The sequence below is a fragment of the Ammospiza caudacuta genome, chromosome 1 (genome assembly GCF_027887145.1).
Source record: "Ammospiza caudacuta isolate bAmmCau1 chromosome 1, bAmmCau1.pri, whole genome shotgun sequence".
Taxonomy (NCBI): Eukaryota; Metazoa; Chordata; class Aves; order Passeriformes; family Passerellidae; genus Ammospiza; species Ammospiza caudacuta.
This window is the reverse complement of record NC_080593.1, coordinates 82,486,130-82,506,698: the sequence shown is the minus strand read 5'-3', so window position 1 is coordinate 82,506,698 and position 20,569 is coordinate 82,486,130. Positions and strand designations below refer to the sequence as shown.

The window sequence follows — 20,569 nt, the reverse complement described above, 5'->3', positions numbered from 1 at the left end:
TTTTGAGGTCCTCACCTATAAATTCACAGTTGTAAATGTGCTAGGAAAGATTCGCTCCCCTTCTGTTTTTCATGCTGGGACAGACGTGGATGCTGCACTGATTTACAGGTCTTGGATACTTGGTGCTGCACACCAACAACTTGGCAACTCTTCCTGATTTTTGATGTAGCTTTAGCATGATCTCACACATGTGAAGAACACACACATTCAGACCTAAGCTCATTTTCCTTGCCTAGGCTTTCCAGGCTTGAGAAATGTCAGACTAGAGCTCCTTCTGCCCAGAGCATCCTCTTCTGGTACCCCTGCACTGAGAGGAAAATGCAGCCTCTCCTTTACATATCTGCTGCTCACCAGTTAACATCCAGTTCCTGTTACAGGTTGCTTGGTTTGTGGGCACAGCCATGCTCTTTAAGTGCTGTTAGCTTGGCCTTGGATGCAGCTCGTCCTCCTTTCCTCACCCATCACGTGCTGTTCATGCCTTAAATCTGCAACTCTTTAATTGGTTATACTTTATCCCTCTGGTATTTGGATGAGTATTTTTGCTCATGCTGACTGCTGACACCACGCAATTGTGCAAGGCTAAGCAAAACCTCAGCTAAGACATACAAATACTGAGACAGCCAAAGAAAGATGGATAGCAGAGCTGCTGCTACAAAAGTTTCCAGCATAATTTTTCCATATACTGCTAAAATGGGTTAAACCCCAGACAAATCCAGACAAGGCTTAAAAAATTCTGTTATTGTTATAAAGATCAGAATTTACTGTAACTGTAGAAATGCATGATTGCCATTAATGTAACTTTTGTTTGACAGCCTTGCAGACCTTGGTGAGTCTCTGTCCCATTGCCTGAGTTCAGTGAAGCCTTGGTTCCCATGGCTCTCCTCAGCTCTTGTACCTCTGCCAGTGCCCCCCAAGCATGGGACAAGCTCTGCTGCTGTCCTGCTGTGGCCACTCAGACTGTGCCAGAGGAAAAGCTGCTGCAAACCCCCTGGCAGTGCCATCTGCTCTGGGGAAGAGTGGCTGGTGCTTGCTGTCCCGGGCAAAGGCACCGAAACGCACGTGCAGCAGACTGGGTCCAGCTTGGCAGGCAGCTGTGCAAGGGCCTGGCAGACTCAGGGCTCCTCTGCCTCTTCTGTTGCCTTTCATCCCTTTCTGTGACGAGGGGACCCCTTTGACCTCTTTTGTCAGGGGACACTTTAAACCATCTCAGGGTCTTGCAAGTCTCCTCCATTATCTCAGGGCTGAGAGTGACCCTGAGATGCATTGGAAAGTCTCTTTTCCCTGCTTGGCGCTCAAAGAAGGAGTCAAAGCTCTTAATTTCTCAGTCTCAAGGTTGCTTATTGTTCCTTATCTATACAATTCTTTCTCCTGTCCAGCCAAGGTCTGCTCAGCAGGACACTCTGCCTGTCCCCAGGGCGGTGTATCTTTTTATACTAAAAACTACATGTACAGTGTTTAAATTACTTTACAATACCTATCACCTATGTTAGACAGTGAGCTTCTACTCTAGACCAATCTGTAAGTGCCAACATCACAGCAGAAGATGGAGGCCAAGAAGAAGAAGAAGAAGATTCCACCATCTTGTCCCCTGAACCCCCATTCTAAAAACTCTAAAAAATCTATTTTTCACCCTGTGACTATCATTCTACTTAAACTTTCGTGGCTTGTAATTCTTCATGCAAGGTTGGTAATTGTTTTTTCCAAGGGCTAAATCAAAGGCACAGGGTTCTTGGGCTCTGTGCCAAGGTCTCTGAGCCCCCCAGACAGGGGTTCGAGCCCTCCAGGGCAGCCAGAGGAATTTCCTGGGTTCTGACACCATTACATCAAACTGCTTTGACTTTTTAAGCCTCAGCTCACTTCACTTCCCAGTGTCACTATTTCATAACTTGCTATTGAGACAGGTACAGGAACTAAGCAAGCCTGCAAGGGTGTGGGTGTCAGTAAGGGGAGCAGTGGGTACATTTAAGGAGGTTGCTAATAAAACATTGACTTCAGCACCCTTAGAGGTGCTGAGGGGAAGAAAATTAGGCTGAAAGTTTTTCTGCATACAATAAGCTGGATTTCTCCCTTCGCCATGGGGCACCCTTTGCCACTTGAGTACCCACACCAAAAAAAAAAAAAAGAGCTGTGTGTTCATTAGAGAGTTTTAGATGCTCCTAGTCCCACGTGGTGATTTATTTCAAATAGGCTGGGGCAGTGATGTCCCCTTTCTGCTCTTCTAGCCCTGTGCAGGGTGGACAAAGGTCTCAGAGCGAGGATCAGGAATTCAGTTGTGACAAGATGCAAAGCTGCTGATTTGCTTTCCAAGCACCTACTGCTCTGCTGGGATGTCAGGAAAATACTGTTGGCCTTTCTCTGGGGTTCCAGCAGTGCCTTGACAGATGGTCTTGTGAGAGGCAGTAAGTGCCATCAGCAAGGGACAGAGTAAATCCCTGGAAGTAAAAGAGTCCCGGTTTTTCTGGGATAATTCATGATCTCTGGACATGGTATTGGAAACACAATAAAAGACTACATCGTTCATTTCCTACTTTTTACATCCCTCAGTCCAGCAGGTCAGGCTTAGTTGTGACTGAAGGTGTTCTGGTTTATAAAATTACTTTTATTTTCAAAGTTAAGGTTTATACAGCAGACAAACATCATACTTAAACTGTGGCATGTCAGAGACAAGATTCATGACAGCCATCATCTGTCACTTTATGAAGCAGCTACACAATCTTCCTGTCTTTTACCATTTTAACCTTAATTTTGCTGATTTGAGCAGTCGTTAATTAACTATGTATAGGATACACTGCTGATAGACCTGGAATTTCACAGTCTATTAGAGTATTACATAATTTGCATTTACATCACAGTGCTGTTGAACCAAATCATTATCTTAAACTACACATATACATCAAACTTTAGGAAATCAAACCAACTTGTCTTTGGCTGTTTTTTTTTTCAGTTGCATTTATTAATGTCATTTTCCTTTTGCTTATTCAAAACGTATTCCACAGATGGTTGCATCAAAAATGTTTTTGTCCTAAACCATACTAATAAAAACAACAACAAAAAAAACAACAACAAAAAAACCCCCAAAACCAAAAAAAACTCCAAAACCAAACCACAACAAAACCCAAAAAAGCCCAAATCCCCAAACTACAGACCTTAGCAGTGGGAAGGATTGCTCACACTTTACATAGCAAACAACTGTAGTGTTAAATCTCCTGGTATCTGGTTCCCAACTTTACATTTCCCTCCTGAAAACTTTAAAAGCCACTTCAGATGTCCATATGCTTTTCCCCTTTGTGGGGACTGCGGAGTAAGCCATGGTCAGGGTGTCCCCACTGGGGTCAGATTTCCCCTACTTTGGGGCAGGCTGTCCCCACTTTGGGCAGTCTCCCTGCCTGCCCAACATCCTCGTGCCGTGTGCCTGGCCAGCTCAGGGCTGGGAGCTGTGCCCAGGCTTTAGGGCACCAGCAAGCCATGCATACTTAAACACCCCTTTGTTTTGCTCAGAACATATCATCTAGGAGCTGAGATTTTATTTTTTTCACTACATTACAGATAAACTGTGAGTGCAAGAGCAGATTGAGCTGCTGATATGCAAGCATTGGCTCTGCACCTGGGTTTTGGCAATCGGAGTGGACACTAACAACTGCTTCACTATTACAAAGAAACTGAAGAGAACAAAACAAACCCAAAAGGTAAGCTCTTAAACCATTCTGACTAAAGGCAGATAGTGATGGGACAAGTGGAGTGGTTAAACTAAAAGACAGGAGATTTAGATTAGATGTTAGGACGAAATTCTTCACTGTGAGGCTGGTGAGACACTGGAACACATTGCCCAGAGAAGTTGTGGATGTCCCATCCCTGGAAGTGTTTAAGGCCAGGCTGGATAGGGCTCTGAGAAACCTGGTCCAGTGGTAGGTGCCCCTGCCCACAAGAGGGAATTTAGACTAAATTATCTTTAAGGTCCCTTCAACCATTCCATGATTTTATGAAGCTAGAAAAAGGACCAGAAGAAAAAAAAAAGAAAAAAAAGAGAATAAACAGGTTACCTCTTAAACCATTCTAACTGAAAGTAAAGCAAAAATCCAAGAGGAAAGTCCGTGGTTGAGCTGCAGGAGCAGAGTAAGGCAGCAGTGCCTGGTCAGCTCTGAGTCTCTTGAAGCTGCAGCACCCTCAGCACTCTCAGGCCAGCAGCAGCTCCTTGGCCCCAGCGTTTGTGCCCTGCCGAGGTCTGAGACGCTTCTGCCCAATTTTGCCCTCTGTGCCCGCCCTTGAGCCCCACATCCTCGTGCCCGTGGTGCTCCCACAGGCTGTGGCTGCCCCACACTCTGTCCCAGCCTGTGCTGCTCAGCCCTGTGGCAGGGACAGCCGCAGGCAGTCTGTCTGTCCTGAGCAGCTTGGCACAGTTCACTCCTTTGCTCTCGGCTGTGCCTGTGGAACAGGAGGCTGACACTCTCTTTATTCCTTCCCACGATGACAAGCCTGCAGTGGTAGCCAGGGTACTGGAAGTGGTGGCTGTCACATTTGGCAATGCAGCTGCTATTTGGCATACTTTGATTTAATTTTTGCTTAATGCGGCTACAGCACTACAGTGGGTGGTACTCTTGCCCACACCCACAGACCTTAGGCAGAAACAAAAGCAACACAATATATTGTTCAAATATTGCATAGAGTGCAAATTCTGCTCCCTTCCTGTCACCCCAATACAAACTCAAACCCAGGGTAGCTTAAGGAAAAGGCTGAGAGATTTTGGGGTGGTGGTTTTTTGTTTGTTTGTTTTTGGTGCTGTTTTTCTGAAGGAAAGAGTAGAAGTCTTTTTCAAAATGGACTTATATTTGCTAAAGAAGATGTTAGGCCTGAAATGGTGGAAGAGGCTTCTTTTCTCTCTCTCTCCCTTGATGACAGAGGTAATAATTGACATTGCCTGCACACAGTAGCCTGAATTCCATGGCACAAATTTTCTCTCTTCTCTTGATGTTATTAAGCAAGTTACTGTCTTGATGTTTAGCTATCAACATTTTCTGCCTGTGTAACATTAACATAAAATAAATAAATTTTGTAAAAATCAGCCCCCACAGCCAGAGTTACTATTTTAATTGAATTAGTGGAAAAAAAAAAAAAAAAAAGAATCAGCAAACCACTGTCATTTTGCTTTCCTAGATTTAGTGGCAAGTTTCAGATTTTACCTACTTGGAAAAAGAAAGATATTTCAGCATTTGAAACTACTCATCCAACTACTGAAATTAACTGCAACTATCAGTCACTGTGAGTACCTTTTATCTATGTCACTCTCTGAAAGCAGTGAAAGTAAAAGTGCAGAAAGGCAAAGGCTCTAGAGTAAATTTTGACAGATGGGTACTAGCAAATAACTTTTTGCTCCTGTTAGCTATTAGAAGGTTGCAGCCTTTGATGCGCCGGCAAGAGTGACCGTGATGAGGAAGTACTCCTTTGAGAAGGTTGGATCAATTCTTCACCTGTTCTCACTTGGGCCTGCTGAAGCTGATGGAAATCTTTCCAGGGAATTCCATAGGCTTTGAAATTGGGTGGAAGCTTAAACATTTCCAGGTTGTAAGAGTTTAGCATGTGCTTTCTTCTGGCAAAGCAGTACCGATGCTCACAGAGGAAGGAAACTGCTTTTAAAATTGCATTAAAATACTAAAGTGAGTTTGACTGAGAATTATGTTTAAGAACAATGAATTGGCATGGTGTCCTGCTAGAGCAGTGCACCTGACTAGCACCAGTACCCATGCATGTGCCTTGCTGGACTTGCAGAGAACTGTGGTGTGCTGCTCTTTGGACTGATGTGTCCCAGGTGAGAGGGTGCAGAACCCAGGGGCAGCACTGGCAAGGAATAAGTAGAAATGTTTGTGTTGTGTGGAGCTGTTTGGTTTGGCCCTCAGAAGAGCAGAGCACAAGTTAGAAGCAAGTGCTCCTAACACAGGTTGTCAGAAGGTGTGCAATAGTCAGTACAGCTCTTCTCTTCTCTTCCTGTGTTTCAGAACAGCCTGGAAGGAGGGGCTGCCCTTCTCCTTACAGTTACCAACCACAGGCTTCAGCCCCCTTGCCTAGGGATGAAGCTCAAATCTCTCCTTTCAGCCTAAATGTCTGAAACTGGCTTTAAGCCACTATTTAGAAACTGTCTAGTCCCTGGGAAAGAGCCAGGATTGCACAGCTCTTTGGCAGATGTTGGTGCCCATCTGTCCTCCAGGGAAAATGCTGGACTTAAATTGCTCAACAGCCCTGGCTCTGGCAGCAGTCAGACACACACCTGCACCAGGTATTTTCCAGCTGAGAGAAAAGAGCCTTTGCAAGGCCCTTGATAGGATTGCCCCCCATGTGCACCATGTGTCTGCCAGGGGGAACCTCACTCTGCCACTGAGGATGGTGGGGCAAGGGGCAGGTCTGCAAAAAGTGGCCTCTGTTTCAGCTAATGTTGTTTTGACTGAATCTGAAAGGCTTGGACCTAAAGCTATTCCTCGAGAGTCATCCCTCTCCTTCACAGCAGTAAGCAGCCTCTGCCCTCATGCCCAGCACCTGCTGGCTGAAACTGGGAGTGCCCAGTGGTGACCTGTGTCTCCTCTCTGTCACCCCCTCCCACTTTTCTAGCATAAAGCTTTGTGTGCATCACACTGCTACTATTAAATGGTCATTACATTAACTTGATAGTAATATTTGAAGCTCTTGCTGCATAAAATCTCCTGTTGGATCAGTTCCACTGTTAGTAATTATGAGTGAGGATCTGTCTTCATGCACACACTCTGAGTGTATTTTTAGGCCCTTCTGTTTCCTCCCCATGGTTCAGATTGCTGTCTCCATCTCTCCCACTCATGATACAAGCAATAACTTTAAACTCAGGGCTCTTTCTGTCTGCTGGCAGGAGAAGATGAGTAACAGTGACAGAGGAGATGAGAAAGCCTTCCTTGCCATGCACTGGCGTGCACAGCCTGTGCTGTGCCAAGGTACAAAAAGATTCAGCATTTCTGATTTGAGTTGCAAGTCTCCTGGCGAGACATGTCTGCAAGCTCATGGAACCTGGGAAACAATTATTCCAGAGCCTTTATATGCACTGTGTGCTGGGTCTTCCAGCAATGCACAAGTAAATTAATGTTCTGCTCTTTGTTTCTTGGCTGTGGTCGATGCAACCTGTGGCCAAGATCATATATTTTACAGCATGTTTCCTATCCAGTGGCACCAGCCTTGAGCTTTTCAGGGTTTTTCTAGGGGTGTAGATAAACTCTCTCTACTAGTCGTGGTAGCTGAACCCTTGCAGACATAATTAGGGGTGAACTGGGTGCTCTCAAAAATATCTTTCCCCTTGACTGGTTGATGTAGAGCAGCTTGTGCTCATCAACCTTGTGGAGAGGGAGAGGGCAGTGACTGACTTCAGAGCTGAAAGTTAGGTTTCTGATCAATATTTAAAATACTTAAATCACAAGGATCTGTTTGCTGTGTGAAGCTGGGCAGCTTCTACAGAGTCAACTTCTGAGTTTAAACATACTGCACTATGACCAGCGATTCTCCACAATACAGTAGGATTTATTAATAGAAAATACGTCAATATGAGTTTGTCTTTGTACATGTTAGCAACATGTACAGTGAAACACTTTTTTTTTTCTCAATCTATATTGTTATAGTTCTTTTGTGTTATCTGACATAACCATTTATATTTTGGGCTTAAATATGTTATTTGTCAAAATGTACTTTCAGTGTTAATATACCTTTAAAATCATAGTTTATCTTTCAAATATTGAATTCATATTATTTTTTTTTCAAATCAATATTGCTCATGTTAGTGCAAATTTGTTAAATCTTGAGATAGGTTAACCATTCCTTCCAGACCATAAACAGCATTTAATAAAACAGTGAGATTTATATAGCTCTACACAGCTGAACAAGATTCTAATACGAAGCTTGTTAAAAAAAAAATCCGACATTTTACAGTACATCAATTGCATTTTATACATTTTTTTTGAACAATTTTGTTTCATCTCTATTTCTGTGTGTGATCTAGTACAAGAATGAAGGGAACAGCAATAGGTAATGATACTTTCCTCAGTATTAAAAAGAATGCATCATATATATCTTGCTCTGTATGGCAGCAGTGTTGTATTTCCAAACCTGGAAAAGAAGCCGGGAAATTCAACACCTTCTCAAAACCCAGTACAGCAAGAGTGAACGTTACCAGTCGGAGCACTTGCCACTACAGAAAAATGGAAACAAACCAACACAAAGTATAGACAAAAGGTATTTTATGCCACATCATCAATCCAGAATCTCTCACTTGAGCAATGGTCAACATTTGACTCCAAGTAAGTCCTAAGAGGAGCTGAAAGAGGGCAATGTGGGCATTTCAGTAGTTTGAAGAATGGAAATATATCCAACTTACAATGATCTCCTGTCCTAAGAGCTTCAAACAGAACGATGCATCCCCTTGGCCTATTGGCAAACCTGTGCCTGGAGAGCTGCACCAGCCTGCTGCTTGTCAGGCAGTCAAGAAGAACTTCCAGCTGCGAGTGACATTCTTTATTAAAAAAAAAAGTTTTTATACTGAAAATGTGCTTTGTTCAAAAGAGCACTGCAAATGTCACTTATTAAAATCAATGTAATAAATAAAATATAAACAACCTGTGTCCAAAACTATGAATAGTATTTTTATCTACCTCACTATACATCTGGCCCACTGTGCCCCTCCCACCCACCCTTTCTGAAATTTTTTAAAAAGTTTTTTGCATGCTATTTTTTTTCCCCTTGTTTACTACAAAGAGCAAAGGTTACATATCGTACACTGGGAAAAGCTGCCCAAAAGATTAAACTATAGTCCTAGATTACCAATAAACCAATTCTACATCACAATACCCGCCTGCATGAACTACTTGGGCTGCACCCTATAGAGCAGGTGATGACTTGTGAGAGACTTCTCCCCCTGGGCACAGCCAGAAGTGTGCCAGGTGATGTTAAAACTATTACAGTGACTAACCACAGAAATGTTTGCAAACTAAAACAAATTCCTTATTGGCAATTGAAGCAATTTACAACTACTCCATTAGTTGTGGGTCTTATGCTTTGAAAACTGTATGCTGAACTGTTTGTTGCCTGAATCATGGAAATGAAGAAATGCTTCTATTTTCCCTTCCAGCATTACAAGTGCTAGGATGAATATGCCAGCTCTTCTGGCCTCCTAGACTATATAGCTGTTGTTTACTTTTAAAATTAAAAAAAAATAAAAATTCTCTGTCCCTCACATTTTTTAGAATTTCACTTTAAATGCACAGAAATGGTCTTTATTATCATATTTGAGGAATGTGTTCTGGGTGTTGGGTTTTATTTTTGGTATGGGTTAAAATAAATGATTGTCCGAATGGTTCAAGAATTGGACCCTTCTGTAGTCAAAAGAGTTTGGAGAGTCCAGATTAAAGTCTGATGGGTCTCAATTTTTCATTCCCTCAGGGAGATGGCAAGATCAAACTCTGCCTTTCTTGAGCACTTACTGGTTGGTGGCTGGAGAGTAATGAAATTTCCTCAAGAGGAGATCGAAAGATGTTATTTTAAAGGAAATGGCATCTAAGGGTGATGGAGTTGGTGATAAAAAATCAGCTACCCCTTCTTTTGTGAGCATGTGGCCTAGCAATGTTGAATTGCTATCGATGGTTACGGAAGTGAGTAAGAGAAAGCACATACTGGAGTTTCCACTGTTTAAAAGAACTGAAAATCAAACAAAAACTGAAGCTTAACAGGGAGAACATTGGATGAAAAGAAGTCTTGCGCCACACAAACACACACACCCAAACACACGCACACGGAATACTATGCATACATGGACACACACGAGTAAGAATGTGTATTTGTATGGTAGGCTCTTGGAAATAGACATTCTTAGCAAATATGGATGACAGATCAATTGTAATTTATTTTCTTTTAACACTGTATCATCATAAAGAAAACTGGTATAAATGAAAAAAAATCTATTTCAAATATCTACATCTAAAATTTTAGGCAGTGAAAAAGCACTTGTTGACAAGGAGTGTGGAATGATGAATGTTAATTGTCAGAAACTGCTGAATGCCTTTTTTTTTGAGTTGCCACAAACAAAGTCACATATCAGAACAAACAATACTGCTAAATATTCCTTTTTGCTTTTTTTTTTGTTTTTTTTTTTTGATTTTTTTTTTGTTAAAACGCACCGGGGAAAAGAAAACAAAAAACTGGAAATTCATACATCTTTCAAAATTTGAAATTGAAGCAATATTTAGAACCATAGATGAAGAAACACTGTGGCATTGGTGTAATATACACAATGCACCTTTTTTTTTTATCTGTAATGTACATCAAATACTTTACAACAATGCATTAACAAAAGGCAAGAAACATCTTGCTGTACAGAGGAAACCCCAAATGCAACTTGAAGCCTAGATTCACAATGAATGAGGATATTAAACAAGGTGTGAGAAGCTGTTCCCCATAAAGTATGTATGCTGCTCAGTAACTTGTGCTTAACTCTTGACCCAGATCCACTGTCATGTTCTTCCTCCTTCCTTCAGCCACGTTCAATATACAGCACTGAACTTTAGACTCTACAGGCCAACAGTAAAGTTGCCCCACACTGTAAAATATATATATGTATATATATATTTCTTCCTAATTACTCCCAGGTTTAGCTTTCATATCTTTTAGCCTTCTAAAAAAATCTCTTAATTTTCTCCATACTGGTTATCTGTGCCTTCCTATGGAACAGGCTTTAACAAACTAAATTTGCAGGAAAAAAAATGTCTCGTGGTATGCATGCACATGCACAGTTCCTGGAGCTTTTGTATCTGCCCAAGTCTCAAACCCAGGAGTCGGGAGAGGCTGGATAGTGGCTTGTTTCATAGTTAAGTTCACTATAGGGACGAGCAGCTGAGTAGAAGTCGACGTAGTTGCCAGTTGACTTTAGTCCCAGGTGCATGTTGTATTCACTTGCAGGCGGACGATGATGCACTTGGTCCTCAAAGAAGGACTCGTCATAGTTTCTTGTTGAATTCTGAAATGACTGATATGGTTCATAATCTTTTCTGCTGGGCTCCTGTGGAACTGGCTGTGTTGAAACCTGAAAGACAGCAACACCCACACCTTGTAAGACACAACTTGTTGTAGGCAACAGGATGGAAGGAGTTAATCTTGCTTACATTTCTCATGCTAAAAATACAAAATTGTGCATTATCTTAACTTCTGCTCAAAGACAGTCCTCTAACCTAAGGTTGCCATACATTTTTTCCAACATCCCTAGTGAATCTCTGATTTTATAGCTGAGACTTTACTGAAATCTGAAATATATAAACACATGCTTACTATCCTACAAGACTATCCCCTGCTTCATTCCACCTCTGTAAGGTGGGCCAGACTTTGTGGCTGCAAAATGAGGTAGCCTGTCATTCCTCTGATGGCTATCACTGGGAATACCAATGCTCAGACACCAATGTGAGAATACTTTGTGGATCCTGCTGCTCTGTACATGTTAGTAATGTTCCCTCAAGATGGCAGGAACAGTCGCACTGCTATGACCCAAACTCCTTGATATTTGTTCAGAACAAGTATCTGCACTGCACTCTGAGAAGGGATTGAAAAAGGCTGCCTAAGTTCACAACTTCTAGCAGTCCCACAGGTCTGATATTACAACTGCACAAGAGAGTGTAACTACTCTAGTTTCTATTTCTAGAACTGCTATGAAGGAGTAAATGACCTTCAGGACCTCATTTCAGTTCCCATATTCAAACACAGTTGTTTGATTTGGACACATGAGTAAAATTCTACATGAAGCAATGTGTTTATCTGTGATGTTTTTAAATTTTTCCCATTTCCATATACAATGTTGCACCAGTCTTTTGCCATCTGGAACAGTAACATTTTAGTCTCTGTACTTACCTGGTTATGTTTGATATCTTCAGCAGGTGCACCATATGAATTCCTGTACAAAGTTGAGATTCCAGTGTTCTGAGCTGCAGAGAGAGAAAAAAGCAGGTTTACCGAACATGCCTCTTTGGCCTTAAACTGAATTCTTAATTAAGTACATCATACAAAGCCCGTTTCCCACACACAAAAGTCTTTAAAAGCATCTGCAGGCTTTTCCTCCCACTGAATGGTCATCATCTTTGCTTTGGTGTACATACATCTCTTTGGTATTCATTTATTAATGGTAACAGGCTCCATGCCATTCTTATAACAATCTTGTGCACTTCTTATATGCATCAACAAAATAATTTCATATAAATCTAGCATTCAATAATAAATTTCGGGTTATAGATGGGCTTATGTAACACATGTAACAAACAGCAGCTGTAAATATTAAGAAACATTTCAGTTCTTTCACTTCAGTTGCACAATGTGAATCATTAATCCTACAGTCATTTTGCTTTATTATGAAATTATTCAAGTATAAAGTGATTAAATATAAGTGACAAAAAAGTAATATGCAAAAAGTAATATGCACTTATACTGAAGAGGTCTGGCCAAGACAGTCTCAAATACATGACTGCTGTCACTGCTGCCACTTTCTTCTCAGATGTCCTACTACTCAAATCCACAGACAAAACTGAGCTATGAGTTTGAAACTGGAGTATTTCTAAAGAGGAGGATGATATACAGTCTTGCAAAAATTTATTTCTGACCCCATCCCAAAAAACCCCTAATGAAAAGCAAAGGATATTCCTTGCAAAGCTGACTCCACTGAGCCGTCTGATTTGGCAATGTAGCTGAAGCTTAGTTTGCTTGTGGGACTTGAAAGACTGTAGTTACTTCTCATATTTGAAAGGCTGTGAAGATAGCATTTTGTGTGGCTGCTGCACACTTTTCATGCATTATTGACTTTCCAGACATTCTAACCAATGACTGAACGCTGTTATGAGGATTCTTACTATAAAAGAACAGGCCTGAAAGTAAAAATTGAGTAGCTGTGAATCAGAGTCACGAGTGGAACTGAAACACTTCGCTCATGACTACTCTCAGGTCTCTGTGCAATGGCAAAAAACCTGGAGGCACCAAGAGTGGCCTTTAATACTTCCACAGCTCAAAACCTGTGACAACAAGTGCTGAGCATCAGAGCTGAAAGCTGGATCTGGATCCAAGGTAGTCACATCACTAGGAAGAACCATGTTACTGAAGATGTAAGCACTCTTTCTTCCTTTGGCAATGTACAAGCATGGACATATGCATGTGAAACTTCCTCTACCTTTCCTCCCACCACTGCACCCCTTCTGGAGAAAGAAATGGCATGGCCTTAAGGCAAAGCTGACTGGAATACATCAATTCTGGTCTTCACATCTGCCATGGGTTCCATGATGAGGGTATAATTTTTGGCAGTTTGATGCACTGCTCCATATTGCTGCTTTCCAGATCTTAGATGGTTTTTCTTAAAGATCTTCACTGTTTGTGAAAACAGGATAAAGACAGGGCTTATATGGTGGTTTGATGAGCTCTAACAGCTGGAAAATGAGATTTTTGATTTCACAGCCATTAACTGATAGGGGTGAAACCCCTCTTGTTCCTTGAAGAGCTGGATGCAATAACTAAGAGAGTGTAGAGTCCTGTGTAGGAAATGGAGGAGAGCTCCAGAGCCAAGTGCAGCATGACCCTTTTTTTTAAGGTGGCAAGAATATGAATTCTAGTGACAGATGCTGGTTGGGCTCCTCCAGTGGTAGATACTCTTAATTTTATCTATATGCCAACAGGCTGTAACAGATAGAAAGAGGAAAAATGATGGAAAGTAGTGCTTGAATAGTTTTCTTTGGTTGTCAAAATTAATGCCAAAGATGTTGTCAACATTAATGCCAAAAGAGTTGCTCTGCAGAGGTTGTCACTGTTCAGGTTACATTTTGTCACTTAAGGGATTTTTGAGACTTGACTGTTATTTCAGTGGGTTTCTTTATATTCCACCTGCAGCCTCTGCTGTGGTGTTTGAAAATACCCCTCCTGATGATCTTTAATATTAGAGAAGTTTGCATCAACATTGCTCTTTATGGTGCATCTCATGACAACACAACTCTCAGTAGTACAGCTGCCAGATCTTTCCTTCATACCAACTTTTTAATGCCGTTTTTTTTATTTTCTTGCTTGTCCCACAAAATGCCAGAAGTTTTGTTATACAAATTCCTCTTGTCAAGATCTAAAGATACTCAAGTATTTCAGACATCCATTTTGTGAAGTCTTAGTTCTTAAAAAAACATTAAAGTGACATTCAATGTATTGGACTGGCTAGATGGAGGAAGAACTTCTTGTAACCATTTTGCTTTTATGAACATATGTGCCAAGACAAGTGGGTTGGAAGTTTCATGCATGTGAGTTTCTACTCAGACATGACTGGACATACTGAGTTCAGACAGGTCAATGCTGTTCCTGGTTGTCTGATGTCAAGAGCAAAAGACTGGTACAAGGTGCAACTGTAATCTGAGGGTATTATGAAAGAATCTGATGAAAATAGCAAACTGGACACATGCTAATTTGCTTGTTGTCCCTTCAGGCAATTAGACATTAGGAGGGAGGTCATGACCTTTCCATATTGAGATATACAAAGACATGTGTACATATGTTCTGCTATTAGCCATGACTATTATAAACCTAGAAATAGTTCAGAGTTGGTGTGTAGCTGTCCAGTGCACTACTGTGACATTTGCACTGATGTGCTCACAAATGTCACTACCAGACTGAAATTTTACGGTCTCTTGGATCACATATTCTGCAATGAAAAACTGATAATTTCAGCTTATGAAAATAGTTGCAAGCTCTGTGTGGCTGACTTCACTGCAGTGATGGGGATACAAATTCAAAAGTTAAAAATGAAAAAAAAAAGCCTCCTCAAACCCTTAGTAATATTTTCTCAAAGCAATAAAAACAATGAGACATAAAATGCTTGACAATAAATCCCAGGAGTTCAAGAATAAGAAATCTTGGCTTAGGCTAGCTTGGAGGTTAAGGTAATTCTGATTCTGAAGGAAATGTAAGTCAAGAATGTAGCTGCTAGCAGTGAATGCAGCCCTGCTCCAGTATCTGCTTCTGAACATGCAGGTGGAATCCCTGGGAACTCCATTCCCACTCTGCCATGATAATGCGAGCAGTTGACTCTTGCTATCCAAAATCAGAGGACAAATATACAAGAAAGGAGAGAATGAGCTAGATGAATGGACAGATAGTGTGGTTAACTTCTGATTTTTCCTGATAATATATATTTATCAGTATAATAAAACTGTAGAACAAATGGAAAGAGAAGTCAATAAAGTATTTTTAAAAATAAAAATGGCAAGAGAAGGGAAAGGAGGGAAAGGAGAAAGAAACAGAGATATTTCTGCAGCCACATTTCTTCACAGAGATGTGAGAACCAGTTGAAAATTAAATTAAGAGAGAAGTGATCAGCGTGTGTGTTTATGTGTGTATTTTATGCATCTCTAAACATCAGTCCATGATAACACTGAAGAGGCAAAATTGTGAACATTCTAAAATGAATACTATGATCAACCTGCAGTACTTTGTGGCTCAGTTGCATAGAGGGCATTATAGAAAAACAGCTTTCTTTCTCCCTTCTGTTCATTCTTCTAGGTGATACTGGTTAAAAAAAAAAGTCACATAGTTGCCTATAGCAGTTTTCTTCAAAGAGGACAAAAATTGAAAATTATGTTACTCAGTGGTTTACATGACTAAGATGTCATTGACCAAATTCATCCCCATATATCCCAGTCACTTGATTAATGGTTTAATATTCGGCTTTCAGATCTTGGAAGTGCTAATTCTGAACACATTTACAGACACTTTGGAATAACAAGATGCTAGCCTTCTGCCCTCAGGAACAAACTGATAGCAAGAAAGGACAGCTCTGCTGGACAGGTAGTCTTCCTCATCTGGTATCACACAACCTGCTTTTTCTGCTATTAGCAGCAGGTCTCCATTTAAGAAAATTTAGTTCAACACAGTAAAGGAAAATGTTTCTGTGCCTCACAAATCTTAGGTAACAGAGATCATTACCTGTCACTACCACTGCCACCTTCCTGCACAGTGAAAAATGAGGTAAGGGCATGAGAAAAGATTACAGTGCATTATTGTTTCTGAAAACAACAACAACAACAACAATAATAATAATAATCATCATCATCATCATCATCATCTGAGCACCTGTAGCACCTGATGGTGTTTTTTTTGTGTTCCAAATATGCATGGACTTGCCAGTAAGTTTAAATAACAAAAGTATTCATGATTGATTCTCCACAACCAAAGGAAAAAGGAATTAATTAGATGTTTTTCTCTGCTGCTGGAAGAGAAGACACAGCATGTTGACTATGATGTACATATTAGTTCACTGAGGGAACTAAAAAAGTAAAAGAAACCTCAAAGAAGGGTCCCATGATGGTCCACAGGGACCTTATCTTCCCTGTTCTGAAAGAAAACAATATGGCGTAAATAACATTATCACGTGCACTTACAGTTCCCATTTCCCTAAATGGAATATAATAGCTTTTGTCTTAAAAATATACTTTAGGTGACAAAATTTTGTAATTGGTTATTATTTTCTACAGAGAGGAGAAAATAGACAGTACATATAAAAGGCATCATAAACCTGTGAAGAGGGCAATGAAAACTTTGATACTGTGCCTCTTTTTTTTATCTATCCTCGTGAAATCAATGTAAGTTACTGTCTTCAGCCAAACTGTTTACTTCATAGATTCTCCATTTTCCCCAGAGGTTCCCTGACAAATCCTCAGGATGGCAGGAAGGCAACATTCCTACTTTGAGAATCCATCAAAAAACCTTCATTTCAGTCTCAGCTCAAAGGTCATAAAATTTTTCAACTATAAACTGAGAAGAGCTTTGGAGAAGAGCATGGAGACAGTCATGGATAAATTGGGACTACAGCTTTGGCTCTATGCTCTGTGTAAAATCCCTAAGTCAAAGCAAGCTTTGTGTAATACATCAGCTTGGCACAAAAGTAGAAGAGCAGATCAAAATATGTGTGTGCCAGGTGGAACCTGAGAAAACATTCATCTAAGTCCCATCCACGTGGATGTATCGGCTGCAATGCACTGTCAGATGCACAAAAGGAAACGTAGGCTTCGTAAGAAATATGCTACATGAACTTGTATTGGGCCACTCAAGCAAAGTCAAAATGTCTCACAAAATCACAAATACTGACTTTATATGTTTTTTTAAAATCAAATATTTATTATTTAACGAGGTACAATTATGTTACATAAATTCCATGTTGAATATTGATGAGCAAAACTCCTTCTGTCATTTTCTTTTGTTCTTATAATGGTGCTTAATTTGAGCTTAGACCAAACGTGCAGAGATTTGGTGATCTGAAAGAGAGAAAGTTACTAGTTAATTCCATATTTATTTGTACATTGGTCATGTAAGATTGTGAAATGTTACATTTTTTGATTTGAATTAGTTTGATTCTTTTTCCCCTCGCTGACCTCAGGAGCTGGAAAGACAGCTGATAGCTGAGTATGATGCTAACAGTTTCAAGTTTCCTTACTAAAAGCCCACCCAAATAATCGACACATATAGACAAAATACAAGACAATATTAGAGGAAAACACAATGGAAAAATCAAAGTGGAGTAAAGGTTGCTGAGGCAGTATAAACACCATGATCTGAAAATTATACTGCAAGAGAAAGGAATTAAGGGAAGTAGGAATCAGACAAGAAAAGCACCACATTCAAAAAGAAAGTGAAAAGGGGTGTGAAAAAAGAAGTCAATTTTCTTAACGTGTGGACAGAGGTAAGACTATATGCAAGGAAACCCACATTTTCAGCATGGAGACACTGTATTTTGGTGAACTTCCTGATACAATCTGCTAATCTGAATTTACAGATACAGCTAGAACAAAATACTACTGATTCTGCCTTTTTCTTTCCAGCCTGATGCTCTTATTCCCGAGATTCACCCTTTATGGGTCCTTGACAAATGGCTGAAAAACACACCAGTGCTGTCCTTCACAATCAGCCAAGCAGGGGCCACTGAACTCTTATAGAAAACTACCTTGTGCAGTGACTATGAAACACTCAAAACAAGACAGACACATAAAATGCAGTACCTTGACTGAATCTTCTGTACTTGCCCGTAGTACCCTACAGAATTCATTCAGGACACTCCGAATTTCTGTGGTTTTCAAATGCTCTTCACTGTCATTCTTCTCTTCAGATTTCCACCTTCAGGCTAATTAACACTCCATATTGCATTTTCACACAAGTTCCAAGGCTGCTATTTAGGTTTTCATTACATAATCACATTTAACATAGTAGATACAGTGTGAGTATCTTCACATCCTGAATACAGCCTTGAAAGATGGATCTTACGGATGGATTGATGCTGAGTCACCATGTTCCTGGTGAGCAACTCATTCTGCCTCTGAGAAAGACCTCTACAGAGGGCATGGGAGAAGGTAACTGGCATTCAGATTTCTCACTGAGATTTTCTGCCTGCCCTGAGGCAGCATTTGGAGGAGACCGTGATGCTTGGTGCTGTATAAATGTGACAAAAAGTTCAATAATGGTTATATGAGCCCCATGATGGTGCAATGGTGATGGAAACCAACATGTATTTTGCAAGAGAATTCACGAAGAGGTACAGTGCCGGGAAAAACACTCAAGATTTCCTAATTACTGAAATGGTAAGAGATTAATGAGCTCACTGGGGAAGAGAGGCCTTCAGAGAAACCTGCAACAGATGCTACAACATACACAGAAATTACTGCGCTTAAATCAGCCCCACTAGGAAAGTAACATGGATAAACTTTACAAAGAGCTGCAAACTTCCTATGAATACTGACATACACAATAAGGTAACTCATCCTGGAGAGCATTCCCTGCAAAAGACAGATGTTAGGGATCACTGCACATGCTCAAATATACCAGTTAATTCAAAGTGATCAACCAACTTCCTCCTGAAATGACAACAAATGTAAAATTGAAAAAGACACGCAAGATTTGATTTAGAGCCTTTCTTCTGTGAAGAACCATGGTGTTCACAAATCATTTTCACATAGTCTTTTATTTATTCAAATATATCTTCAGTTGTATTTCTCAAGGTGGCTAAAACTTGGAAATTAATGAAAGCAGGTTGACCCTTTTCCACAGTGCAGCAAGCCCAGGCAATCCTATAAAATCAGTGTTCTATCACAGCTGATTTATATATATGCTATGCAAGCAAAATCTCACCTGTCATGGTGTCTTTCCTAGAAGTGTGTTCTCCCTTGCTTCCATGGTAAGTGGCGTTAGTTCCAGTTGATTCATAGTCTGTTTTTCTTTCTTTTAGGCTGATCATTTCCCGAGGTGAGGCTGGGGCACTTGCTAGATAACAAAAATGGATTTTTTCTTTTTTTAATCATACATGACTGAAAGTAGGGTTTAACTCTTGAGTAAGCACTCCTGTAAAGTTTACATCTGTTAGTTTTCTAACATGAAGCTGATTGAAGAAACACTACCACATTATGGAGGAAAAGAAGAGATGCTGTTATTTCAAGGACAAGGCAAATGTATTTATTGGACAATCCACTGCAAACATAATTTTATTTCTAAATGTTAAATTTCTTTTTACTTACATCCAACATCTAAGACGATTGCTATTAAAGAAAAAAAAAGTTCAACAATATTTTTTTTCTCCTTTTGCTTTTCAGTTTCTTTAACTTGTCAAAACTTTCTGGTTATGGGCACTTCCATTTTTCCCTCAAAATGGTTACTTTATTTCCATTGAAAAGACTTAACTTTCAACTGTGTGGGAAAAACCCTTATAAAACTACCTTCTTCCCTTTTCTCTTGAAAGTAAATAAATTAAATTATTTGAATGGAAAAGGGAAGAAAAGAACGCCTTTTTCCTCCTAGAAGACAGATATCAAAGAATGCCTAGCAGTTAAAGGTAACTCAAATAATTTCTCTGTCTTTAAATAGCTATATGTGTCAATAACTGCCATTAAAGCAACAACTGCTACATTAAGCTATTTTTATAAAAACTAAAGCCTTCATCACCTATACTCAAGGTACAGCTAAAAGGAGGAAAGCACAGGTAGCACAAAAGAGAACTGGGCCTTGTACTCAAGTCTCACACACTGGAGAATGTGGAAGTGATCACTGTCACTGATCATGAAGCCTTAGAGCTTGCAATGCTTAGGAAAAGGAGAAAAGCAAAGGAAAAAAATAATGGCTTTCAAGTGAACTGACTTCAATATATTTAGGTACTGGTTAATAAAGTGCACTTTCCCTGTTGTAGGGGGCAGGAGGAGCACAGGGTGAATGGCAGAGCTCCCCAGAGCCTCCTAAGGGCACAGTGGCACAAACATTACTAAAGTACTGGTGCTTGCCCCTACACATTTCCCTGCCTCCATCCAGGTATTTGCTATGTAAAAAGAAGCTCAAAAACAGTAACAATCCCTTTGCTCATAAACAAAGAAAAGAAAAAAAATTAAAAATGTAATACAAACTCTTTGTGAAGACTGACCTTGAGGCATATCTTCCAGCATCTCTAAACTGTTACATTTTTTAGTTGAACAACAGTGAAGTACTTGCACTCAACTATGGAGTAGGGAAGCACAAGTGATGTTGAATTCTGCTTCGATTGGTTTTG

The 20,569-nt window shown here is 40.2% G+C and overlaps 1 protein-coding gene across 3 annotated transcripts in view; it reads right to left on the bottom strand.

Moving 5' to 3' along the window:
• Window positions 1–8,785: 8,785 nt before the first annotated feature.
• CTNND2 (catenin delta 2) overlaps window positions 8,786–20,569 on the bottom strand; it is a 521,421-nt gene continuing 509,637 nt past the window's right edge. For all 3 annotated transcript variants that reach the window (XM_058819679.1, XM_058819688.1, XM_058819696.1), the window contains 3 exons: window positions 19,168–19,299; window positions 11,890–11,963; window positions 8,786–11,074 (listed from right to left, as the gene is read on the bottom strand). In XM_058819679.1, the coding sequence (XP_058675662.1) occupies window positions 10,814–11,074; window positions 11,890–11,963; window positions 19,168–19,299 (467 nt within the window). In that variant the 3' untranslated portion in view covers window positions 8,786–10,813. The remainder of the gene's footprint in view (window positions 11,075–11,889; window positions 11,964–19,167; window positions 19,300–20,569) is intronic.